General features: G+C 51.8%; 1 protein-coding gene across 1 annotated transcript in view; it reads right to left on the reverse strand.

Annotated features, from left to right (window-relative positions):
• Nucleotides 1-3,729: 3,729 nt before the first annotated feature.
• The window catches only part of ASTN1 (astrotactin 1), a gene marked incomplete at its 5' end in the record, with an annotated part of 25,726 nt that continues 17,640 nt past the window's right edge, over nucleotides 3,730-11,815 (reverse strand). The window contains 7 exon segments of the mRNA XM_010149037.1: nucleotides 3,730-3,964; nucleotides 8,975-9,158; nucleotides 9,772-9,872; nucleotides 10,003-10,138; nucleotides 10,437-10,588; nucleotides 11,256-11,389; nucleotides 11,649-11,809. Of these exon segments, the coding sequence (XP_010147339.1) occupies nucleotides 3,730-3,964; nucleotides 8,975-9,158; nucleotides 9,772-9,872; nucleotides 10,003-10,138; nucleotides 10,437-10,588; nucleotides 11,256-11,389; nucleotides 11,649-11,809 (1,103 nt within the window).

The raw sequence follows: 11,815 nt of genomic DNA on the forward strand, positions 1-11,815 counted from the left end.
AGGCTAAAAGGAGCTTTTTTGGACTCTGTCCTGAAATCCCCAGCATCCATGGAGGTTTGCAAAGCAAGGGCTCGGAGGACCTCACCAAGGATGTGTAAATGCAGTCTTCCCCCAAAAAAGGTGCCTGCAGACATCTGCACCTTCCCGTGCTGGCAGAGCAGGTGGGCGAAGCGAGGCGCAGGGCACGGCTCCAGCTGTGTGTACTGAATGGTTCAGGACCTGGCTAGCCCAGTGGGCAGACGATAGGCTAATGTCAAAGTTTTGTGAAGACACACCCAAGCTCAAAGGCTGGAACTGTTTCATCTGCTACCAAAAGATGACATCAACTAGACCAAAACTATAAACAAACACTCCAGTTTGCCAGAGCCACAGATTACTAACAGCTCCGTTTAATAGTCAGTTAAATTGTCATCTGGAGTTTTACATAGTGTTACAATGATTTTTTTTTGTCGTTGTTGCTGTTGTTTAAAACTTTTTTTTTTAAGTAGTCTGGAATCATTTTGTGTTTCTTGCCACATGGCTATCTCACCCTAAAGCACCCTACTTTCAATCTACAGTAGTAAAACGTCACATTAGAGTTTTAATAGAACATCAAGGAACATGAATTGTAGCCACCTTTGTAAATAAAAGGACCAAACCATATTTATATGTTAAATAGCTTCACGACAAGTAAAAGGTAGAGATGCTATTATAGGGGTACGGGTGTAGCAAAGAAAAGATAACAACCCAGAGGTTCACCTCAGGTGATTGACTGCTCATTAATTCAGAAATAAAACAAGAAGAGAGGGCAGGGAGGTGAGGGAGGTTGCAGAAATGGATGGAAAACAGTGTCTTCTCCAGCTTTCATGTAGTTGGCAGCATGGGAAAAACCAGGAGTCCAAGAGAGAAAATGCTGTGCAGACCCAACAGTAGGACCCAGCAGCAGTCATGGATGGTGTCAGCTGTGCAGGGAAGGGCACACCTCGGGGCTCACCCACAGCTGTTTTGGGTGAGCAAGCCTCATACAACACATTTCACCATGTCCAGGTCTGCAGCCATGGTGCTATCCCCCACTCTGGTTTGGGCTCCCATGCCAAGTTGCTGGCATTTGTTTGAGATGGGCTCATGTGTTAGTTGAGGAATTTTGGCAAGAAAATCCAAGTTTGAGCAAAATTCTGACTTGCAAAGTCAGAGTAAGGAAACCAAGAAGGAAGCCTTCTCAGTGCCAGGACCACTGTGAAAATGGCCCTGCAGACGTACGACACCGGCAGGCCCGCTGGCACAGCAGTCCGTCACAGGATGGGGATGCCAAGTCCTGTCCAACTGTGCAAGGGTGCTGCTGAAGGACCTTGGATGGGACACTTCCCCCTCACCCTCCGGATGGTCTATCTCCCAGCCCACGGCTGATGATGCTGCAGGGTTTTGGTTGAGCACGTAAAGGCTTTGAAATGTGAGTACAGAAGCAGAACAAAAATATCTGCAGAGCCCCAGCACAAATCTTGGGGCTGGACAAAAAAGTAGCCTAGGCAGGTGTGAACTCTTGGGGCATCCGGGGTTTTCCTGGCAGCATCATGACGAGTGGCTGGCAGACTGCACCGCTCCCATCCCTGCTGCTGCACCTAGTAACAATAAAAGAGAGGAGTCTGCTACCCAAAGGAAAACAGTCTGCGTTTCGTATAAAGGCCACGTAAGCGGTATTACTTGGCGAGCAACACACTCGCGTCTGAGCCAGAGCAGCCTTCATTCAAGCATCCCTCCGCAGGCATTCAGCGGAGGTCCCCTTTGCCCATCCTTGGATGGCTGCCCGGCTGGAAGTTAGAAGTTATCTCAGTGTCCGCTGGGAGAAGCAAGAGGATAAACTGAAGTGCCTTTGCCAAGATTGCCAGTGGCTGAAAGGAAAAGGAGTGACGGCTCAGTACAAGTCACCTGCCCACGTACACCTGCGCATGGAGACGGCACTGGTTTTGCTCTGAGTCCCAAGCTCTCATCAGCATCAGGCACGTTAAAATATAAGGAGAAACATGTGAGAAAAAGCAAAGAGGATTCAGTAGACTTCCTTCTTGCAAAGAGCAGGTGTTTTCCTGAAGACCCTTGCCAGACACATTCATTACAGAAATGACAGTGGGATGCCCAGGTAATACTGACTGCTGGTGACTGCTCCCAGCAGCTCCCCAGCCCAGGTCAGGTGTCCCTGGAGGAGAGGTCTGCCTGTGAGAAGGGAAGAGCAAAGCACTGTGTGGTCCTACAGGAAGATACTGAACTGCTGTCGATGCAGCGCTGTCGGCTGCAGATCACAGCCGCCTCCCTCTCAGCACCACGCAAATATTCGAGCCATGTCCTTGGCAAGTAGCAGGAAGAATGAGGCAGAAAATCATAAGAGACAGGCTGAAGATTGCTCCTGCCAAGGCTGAAAAAAATTAAAAGAAAATTTCTCTCTGAAGAGGCATTGTAAAAATCCCACTGTAGGGCTCCTAGCGTGTCCAGATCAAAGGTGCACAGCTGGCATGTCCAGAGATGCCTCCTCTGCAAACCAGGCTGGAAGCTGAAGCTAAAAGGAAGTTCTTTGCTGCTTCCAACACTGTCAGTGGTAACAGGGTTTTGGAAAACACTTTGCTCTAACTGAGCCCAGTGTCCCAGGACAACCCCAGTTCTCTGGTTTTAAAAAAAAGTCACCAGTGAGAACTGCAGATGTGAGCCAGAACATGGCCAAGCAATACCCTCAGAAGCCTGCCTGTCAAGTGGTGTCACCGGGATCAGGACCTCCGTGACCATCCTGCACTGCCACGCCAGGGTACGCTACACCCTGGTCCCCTCGCTGTGCAGAGCCTGGGCTACAACACGGCTACAGGGTGGCTGTTGTTGAAGGCAGCCTCGTCTGTGCCATCTGGGTGCTGCTGTCTTGGCTGGGGCTCTCCTGAGAATTAGTTTGACATTGCTTCAAAGACTTTATTATGATGGGTGAAAAAATAATGGAAGTTAACTTCCTCAGAATTTGATCCTGCAAGAAGAAAGATCACAATGTCCAGCTGACCACCGCCCCCGAGGCCAAGCAGCCTTTGCTCTGGAGGACTCTGTATCTTGGAGCAAAAGTGAGCTTTGACCATCACAGAAGAACCTGATGAGATGGGGTCACCGATGTCCCTCTCTCCTTGCCCCAGCTGATGGTGCCCAAGCCTTGCCCTGCAGTGGCACCATTGCTCAGCCAGGTCTCATCTGGACCTCATGTTTTTCAATTACAAAAAACCCAACCCCAACATTCTTGGCTGCCCAGTGGCTATTTTGCTCAGCCATAACCATTAGCATCTCAACCTGACCTGCATACCCAACCTTTATTTTCCCGACCTGCATTCTCTGCTCTCCCTTCATGCTTGTGTCACTGTCTTTCTCCCACGACCAGTGTCCCCCACCCTTAGGTATGGTTCCTACAGCCAGGGCAGGGATTGGGCAGGCAGAAAAGGCTGTGCTCTCCCAACCTGTCCTCTCCACTGATGCTGAGGAACCTCTTAGCAAAATGAATAAAACCAAGAAAACTGGGTCCCACAAGACTTCTAACTAGAAAGGCTTTTGGCCAACTTGAAGAAGGAAACTAATACTGAGTCAGTCCTGCACAGAGCAGCTGTTTTTTCTCCCTAGTCCAAATTTTTGCCTCCAGAAACATCAGCAACACCCTCCCCCCCGCCATGGGTCCCTGTATAAAACCCCCACAAACACCCGTGGAAAGGCCAGCATGAGAGCAGGCGCCTGCAACCCTCAGTAGTCCTTGTCGCCATAGTCATTGTAAAGGACGCTCAGTGTCTGCTCCTCGCAGGTCTTCTTGAGGTCCCGGCTCAGCTCTGACCAGTCGAGCCCGTAAGGCTTGATCTCGCTGTAGCGGCAGGCGAGGTACTTGAGGGATGAGCGCTGGAGGCTGATCTTGGGCTCTTGTAGGAGGCTATTGCACCAGCTGCTGAGGTCCCCCAGCTGTGAGAGGATGAGGCCAGCTTTCCTGCAGCGAAGGTGGGCAGGGGGAGATGCCAGGGGGGAGGAACAACGAAGGGGCAGTAGGGGTGATGGAGACACCACGGGGAGATGGTGGGAAGGGCAGGAGGAGTGTATGAAGAGAGAAAAGCACAGATGGTTATGGGTGGCGCCAGAGCTCCTGGATGGAGGAGACGCAACATGAGAGTCAGGCAGCAAGGAGAGCAGACAAGCAGCGCCTGACCCCACCGAAAAGAGGAGGGACAGAAAGGCTGGGAGGACACACTGGCCCGGTGGCAGCACTGCCAGTCTAAATGCATGCAGGAGCAGCACCTACCTGGGTCAGAGGTGCCCACGCCACCGTGGCAGAGCTGAACCTGCTGCACTGGTCTTGGGACTCACCTTATCCTTTCCTGCACTGTCCCCCCTTCTTGTTCCACCCTGTATCACCCCAACAAGGTTCAGGTTTTCTGAGGGTTTGGTGAGGGGGCAGTCACAGGTGTAGCTGTGAAACCCCCAACACCCCTTGAAATGGACATAATCAGTGACTCAAATGGCATCACCAGTCACTGCTGCAGCTACTGGACCCCAGATATAATAGGATGGGAAAGCAGGAGCCAACAGTAGTGCAGGCAGCTGGGAGGAATTCTAGAAGGAATCAGGCATGACACATATGGCCAGCCCAAGGCAGTGTCACCACATGCATCCTCTCCATGAAGTGCATGTCTTGCATGTTTGGGAACTGTTGTGGTTACTCATGGCTTGGTGTAGAACACCTCCAGTGACATGGCAGGAAAAGCAGGGAAAAGGCAGGCATGCCAGGAACACCACTGCCTTGCCATCACGTGGCTGAGAGGGACACGATGGAGCTTTCAGAGCCAGCATGCTGGGACAGCACTGATCATGAAGGAGATTTAGGAAAAAACCCCACTCAAAATACCATGCCTGGCATGGAGGGGCTCTGTATGGAAGGCTGAAGGGGAGATAAAAATTACCATTCTCTTAAAATGCACTGTCACAAAAGTAAAATGACAGATACTCCTGGTACATGACTTGTAATGTTCAGTAACACTTTAGGAAATGTTTCTCAAAGGACAGCATGCAAACTAGAAGGAATATACTGAGGCATGCAACATAGGTTTGATCCAAAAAAACTCTGGGATGTGGTGGATCTCCCCAGTTCTTTGCATGTGCATTTTTCATCTTCCAATTGCAACAAAATAAGGAAAGACAGATCACAGCAGGAGTGTTTGGTAAAGAGATTGTGTGGGCTTTGCAACCCAGCCAAGGAAGCAGGGAGACAAGGTCAGGTGGCAGCGGGAGAGGGCGTCCAGGAGGAATTCATCTTCAGCAGAAGACAGACTTGCGGCACCCCCAGGGCAACACAGCCTCACTGTGGGCTTGTTCTGCTAGTGAGAAAGTACTAAATTACCAACCCCTTGTATTGGATGAGACACTGGAAGAGCACAGGGGATCCTGGCCAAGTATGACCTAAATTGTGTTCTCTTCACTCTTAAAATTGTTCTGATAATGCTTTTGTCAAGAAAACCAGTTTGTTCGGATAAAACACATTATGCTCATTTTAAACCTGTCTAGCAGTTTGGGTGATCTCCAGGGAATCTGGCAAATGTAGAGGTAATGGATTCAAAGTATCTTGCAGGTAAGTATCACATGTGCCTGGGAACCCAGACAAAAGTTTAAGTTTCTCGAGCTGGGCTGTTTCCTAGCCAGCCAGCTTCAAGGACAGTGTGCGTGTTGGTGTAGACATGGAAAGAAGATACATACGCTTGGTAGCTGTAACTTGGCATCTCTTCATCACGGGGCAGGCACCCGAGGCACAAATCATGATGCTGGGGGAAAAGTCCTCTTTCTCACATGCTTACTTGGATAAGCAGGGGTTGTGTGTGGAGCACATAGCTGTGTGGCAGCTGGTTTGACAGCTCAGGAGTACGTTTATCGACTATGGAAGAACATCCACAGCCCCACCTCACCTTTCTCCACATGCACCATGAGAGAGCTGCTAGAACAGGAATTAATTTACCCCAGGCTCATCCAGAGCCAACCCTGGCTTTCCTGGAGAGAAAACCTTCAAGAGGTCCATCATGGAGGTGGCTGCAGCTCCAAGAGGTGAGTCTGGAGCCACACAGTTGCTCAGCTCTGCAGCCACATGACATTTACAGCCCTGGGGTTCATATCCAGAGCACAGCAGAGACGTGAAGGTGCTTAGCATGGTGCGGACTCTGAAGATAACCACCCAAGCTGACCAGGTCTTCCAGCCGTGAGAAAGTAGCCAACCTCTCATTTGTCTTGCTCCTCGCATCTAGACACCTAGGCAAGGTGCCGCAAATGCCTCTCTTCCTCCAGAATCACAGGTACCCTAACAGGAACATTGAATATGAGCCCATATATTTTGTCTCATAGGCACCACCAGACTTTGCATCAAATCCTACGTTCACTTATTTCTTGAAAGAAAATGACTTGCCCTTCCCTCCATTTCTTGTCCTTACGCAAAGACTAAGGCTCTCTGCAGCCCTTCTCAAACCGGGAGGGAGCGATGCGCTTTCCTAACCCCAGACACATTATCTGCACGCACCCTCACTTCCTTCGGTCCAGCAGCCAGCATCACCAAGAAGGGAAGCGGGCACGCCCCAAGCAAGCGGAGCCAGGAGGCAGCATGGCCGAGGAGGGACACGGTAGAGTCAGTCACACGGGTCCACATCCAGGACTTCAAAGGAGCATCAGCAACAGTCAAACAAACACTGTCTGCTGGCTAAATAATGTCATCTGCAAGTGATTTGTCCTGTCACCACCAGTCTGGATGCTTCGCCCTCGCAGACGATCAAACAGGAGGTCTGCTTTCCAAGATTTGTCATCACCAGAACCCACTGCAGCTGCCTAAATGTCTCTTTCCAAGTAGTGCGAGCTGCAAACACTTCATCAGCAGCTTGCGTCATCCCATCCTAAGCGCTCCAGCATTTCCAGAGGGTGGAATTAACCCTCTGGCTCATAGATTCACACAGTAAATTTGGGCAATTTAATGTCATTTCTGGTCACTACATGACAACATGCCTCTGCCTCATGGACCGCAAGGAGGCAGCTTCCACCCCACGTTCTGCATGGTCCTTGGCCTCCTCACTAAGGCAGCAAGCAGCGGCAGCAATGCGCAGCCTCGGCGATCACAGTGATTCCAGTCTGCCACTTCGGGAGTTTTTGTACTCCTCATGCAAACCATCACAACAGATGTCAGACGGTCTGTGCAAACCGGAGCTGGGTTTCACATCTGGAAGTGGCAACAGAGCAGCATCGCCACAGCTGGGCTCAAGATGAAGGTGAGATGCAAAGTCCAAGCCTGATGGTCCTAATCAGTGTCGTGGGAATGAAGCAACCCTGGGCAGAGGAGCTGGTGGGAGCCTTAACTACAAGTCTCTATGCACCGGGGTGTCACGACTGAGCTTTGAGGCTCTGCCTCAAAGGATTCAGATTTCTTAGAACGTAAATGGGAAACGGGGAAAGAGGATAGACCACAGCTTTGCCCCAGGGACTGGAGGATCTCTAGGGAGTTTCGAACCAAAGCTGAACTAGAAGACATGCTTAAGAGACACTAAATGCAGGGCAGCCACCAGCTATTTCTGAGTCCTTAGCAGAGGTTTGGAGGACAGAGAAGGTACACAGAGCATAGCCAATCCTCTGCTAGAAATCCACAAGCGATCACCGGAGAAGCAGGACTGGAAGATTGATAGTGGCGAGACCAGCAAGAGGAGGTGTGCAGCAAGGGAGTAAAGGTGGAGGCCATGCATTTCATGGACAGGAGCTGCTACTGACGTACATTTGAAGTGATCCTGATTTCCGGATGGGCTCAAGGCTCTGGTTCTTTGGAGGCCAGATGCTATGAAACATCACTGCAGCCCACACAATCTCCCAGCCCAGCTTGCTAAACTGACTGGAAACATCCACGTTACTGGGAAACTATGCAGACAAAAGCAGACACTGAAGAATAGGAGGAGAAGGGAACATCTGGCTACCTCTGCAAGCCCAGTATGTGAGGGCATCCCTTCCCCAGGCAGCTGGAGGGGCTGCAGTGACCTGGAGGAGCTCAGTGAGAGGACATAGTGCTCACTGAGGCATGAAGGGATTGTTTCAGCCAGGAAGAGCTCAGAGCAACCTCCTTCAAAATGTGCCATGGTAGCTAAGCACTGCCTAGCCACCAAAAACACACTTGTGTCCCTGCGATCACCCTACATGACTACAGACGTGGATCAAAAGGGAGGGGAGATGTGCAATTCAGACGCAAGGCCAATCTACCGCCTGCTTTGGACCACAATCGACAGTGAGCTCAACACACAGAGATGCATCCAACTCATGCCAAAACCCAAGAAAAGGAAGGAAGCCAAGCCTGACCTTGGCATAGCCCAGCACATATATGCGTGTTTGCGTGCACTTCATCCGGCAGCTTCCACAACCAAGTTCTTGTGTGTCACTTTGTCAGCAGACTTGAAGGTAGACCATCTCCTTGTACCTTCTTCCCCATCAACGCACAGGTCCCTTCTCTAGCAACACGTTCCAACCACTCTCCCTCCCCTTCTCACCTGCAATAACCTCCGTTCCTCAAAAGTGCACTATTTTTCCAAAACCTTCTTCCCTGCTGCCTATGGCAGCAGCTAGTGACAGGGAAAGAAAAAAGGAAAAAACACCCTCAGAGAATCCCATCCCCTTCCCACTCTGTATGGCATGAACAGACCAGGCAAAATTCCAGAGACAGTATAGGGCTGGTGGGATGCACAAGGATGACGTGTTGACAGTGGCCTACCACCTTCCACCTTGTCTAATGTTTATGGTTCTTAAAGGGAGATGGCTGGACCCCAAATATATGCACAACATCCAGCAAAACAGGAACCTCACTGTGAGACTCTAAGCTCTGTCATTGAACAAACTAATGAGATTTGCCAGAGAGCCACCTTCCTGGTGACCAACATCTACAAGTGATAAGCATGCTGGTGGGCAGGCCTGCCTGCCTAGTCAGACCAGCTTCCAAGCCTACCTGGGCCCCAGCTCATCTTCACAGCGCCAAGTGAACTCCCCAAAGCTCTCGTAGTGCTGGTTGTAGTGGTAAAGGACTCGGTGCAGACTGGGGGAACCCAGGTCCAACAGCGTGTTGTAGGCTGTTTGCTGCTCTTTGCCGCTGGTATAGCCATTGAAGAGGTTGTAGATCTTGTCTGCTATTTCTAGGCAGAATGACAAGGGGTATTCAGTGGATTGCAAGATAAAGCATGAACAAAGCCCAGCAGGCTAAAGCTCAGCTCTAACAGAACCAAGACCAGAGCCAAGATTTGTCCCCAGAATTATGATTTGTTTCCTATCAAGACAAGGTCCCAGTGGAGGAGCAACAGAGCAGATGGCATTCCCCAGACTCAGTCCAGGTTAGCTTCCCATAATTTGGTCCAATTAGGAAAAGAAGCAAGTGGGGTCATCAGGTACTGTTAGTGAAATATAATTTACTTATGAGAAGGCAAAAATTGGCGTTTCTGGAGCACAGAGACCACCTATATTATCAGTTGCTTTCTGGGAAGGACAGGCAGCTCTTCTTGGGTATTTCAGCATGTCCTGAGTGCTTGCCCCTCCACCCATCCTCCCACCAGCACAGAGTGCCTCTGTGTTTGTTTGCAGAGAGCACGTGTATCTCCTGCCACCGTCCACATCACACGGCAGCACCTGGACCACCACGGGTGCAGGAGATTTCACAGCCGGGACAGGAGATGTGTGCAGGGACATGCTGGAAGTGGGAAGCCCCTGTTTCTGGTCCCAGGTATCACAGTCTAGCAGCTCTGTCCATCTCACCTTGAGCTTTAACATCATCTACTACAGGGCAGGGAGTCTTGACCATCACATCACTGGACCTGGAGCGTCTCCCTGTGTTATCGACTCCCCAGAGCGTGAACCTGGCCGAGAAGGAAAAAGGTGACGCTTTGGACTCCCAAGCCCCCATGCTACCACAGGCAGCATCAAGCAAAAGCAACTCACTCAGGGCAATGGCACTGTCACGGGCAGGGCATGAGGCATGAGACTCACATGTAGGTGGTGTCAGGCTCCAGGCAGCGAACGATGAGGGAGATGGTGGAGGAGAGACGGTCAGGCACTTGAGCCGGCATGGCGCAGGGTGACTTGGCTCCGGAGATTATGTCATCCACGAAGCTCAGCACTGTCTCTAGGGAGAGAGAGGAGGACCCACCACGGGCGATGACAGACGTGTGCCTGGGGCCAAGTGGGACCAAGTTTCATGCATGAAATTGGTACAGAGATGGACCCACTGCTTTTCCAGCATGGCTTATCACCATGGCATGGAGCCACCACTTCTGCAGCATGCCAGGCAGGGGAAGGGCTGTTCCTCTTCCACAGGATAAAGGACATGTTGCAGCATCCCCTTACAAAGAGGGAGACAGAGGCTATCCTCCAACATCTCCATCCCACCCTCCCCAGAGAGAACCATTGGAGTCCTCACTCACCAGTCTCCACCTTGGAGTGGTCCATCCTGTCTGTGACTTTCTCTTGACGGAGGAGGTAGTCAACAATCTGCACCCCAATGGGGGGCTCCGAGTGCCCCCACTCCAGCACCACCAGCGTGCTGCTGGGCTCATGAACAGTGGAAAGCCGCAGGCTGAGGAGCAATACCAGCTGGTTAGAACCTCAGGAGGTCAAGATCTGCCAACCACCACCGCTGCCCCTCCACACTCACCCTCACCCATGTCTATCACCACCTTGCTGCTCCTCTGTGCCATAGAAAGGCAAAAAAAACCCTGCCAGCCTGAGGCACGCAGCGTGGGAGAAATGCTGGGGACAACCTCCCCATGGCTGGTGCAGAAGGCAGCATGAGTGTGTCCTGCCTGTGGTTGCTAGTGCCACTTGCTCTGTGGTGCAGACCACATGCAAATGTCCCAGAAATGAGTTGGTTTCTGTAAGGTAGTATGTAGAGACAGGTTTTGTATTACCCCCTCACAGCAAGAGGGTTTCAAAGCCATTAACCCATGAGAGACAGCAAGCTCAGGAAAGACGTGACTCTCCCTTCCTACCCTCTAGGCATGCTAGTCCAAAGGACCCCTCTTCCCTGGGGTTGCTCTGTCAGGATGAGTGCAAAAACAGCTCCTCAGTCCTCAGCTGGACTTAGAAAAGACACTGCATCTCTGCACCCTCTGCCTGATGTACAGATCCACCATCTGCTTGCAAACTTGCCCCACAAAGGTACCCTAGCCCCACCACCTCCTGCCACTGCCTCCTCCCAGGCCCATCACACCAAGAGGCCAGGCTGGGCATGCGTGGAAACCTACATGGGGTGTGGGAGAGGCGCACAAGTGGGCAGCCCGTCAGCTCCGAAGGCACTCGAGTCACAGCGGCACCAGTCCTCAATGACATCCCCACTGCCCGAGCACCACAGTGAGCTCATGGTGGCCTCCTGCAAGAGCTGGGAGAGAGAAGGAGGTGAGCACCAGGCAGATGAGCTCTCATCTTGCTGCCCTTCAAGTCAGTACTCATCCATTTCCAAGTGGGTGAAGCCAAAATGGTTCAGCATGGTCCATCCACCCTGGGGAACAGGGCTGTCCGACAAGCAAGAGCTACCATGGCTTGGCATGATGCCAGGGCAAGCTGCCTGCAAAGATCAACCTGATGCTGTCCTACCACCCCCCATGCCCACCCCAACTCCCCCAGCCATGGCTTCTCACCCGCTGGGTCTGGTTGTTGGTGACCAGCTCATAGATGGGAGCTGCTTTGGTGACCTCCAGCAGGATGGGCTCAGCTGGCACATCGGGACCGGGGGCGACGTGGCAGAGTGGGCAGGAAGAGGGGCAGCGCCCACGGCTCTGGCACTCCATCCGCACGCCGGCTGCCC

Source organism: Eurypyga helias, unplaced genomic scaffold, assembly GCF_000690775.1.
Source record: "Eurypyga helias isolate BGI_N326 unplaced genomic scaffold, ASM69077v1 scaffold29543, whole genome shotgun sequence".
In the NCBI taxonomy this organism is placed as follows: domain Eukaryota; kingdom Metazoa; phylum Chordata; class Aves; order Eurypygiformes; family Eurypygidae; genus Eurypyga; species Eurypyga helias.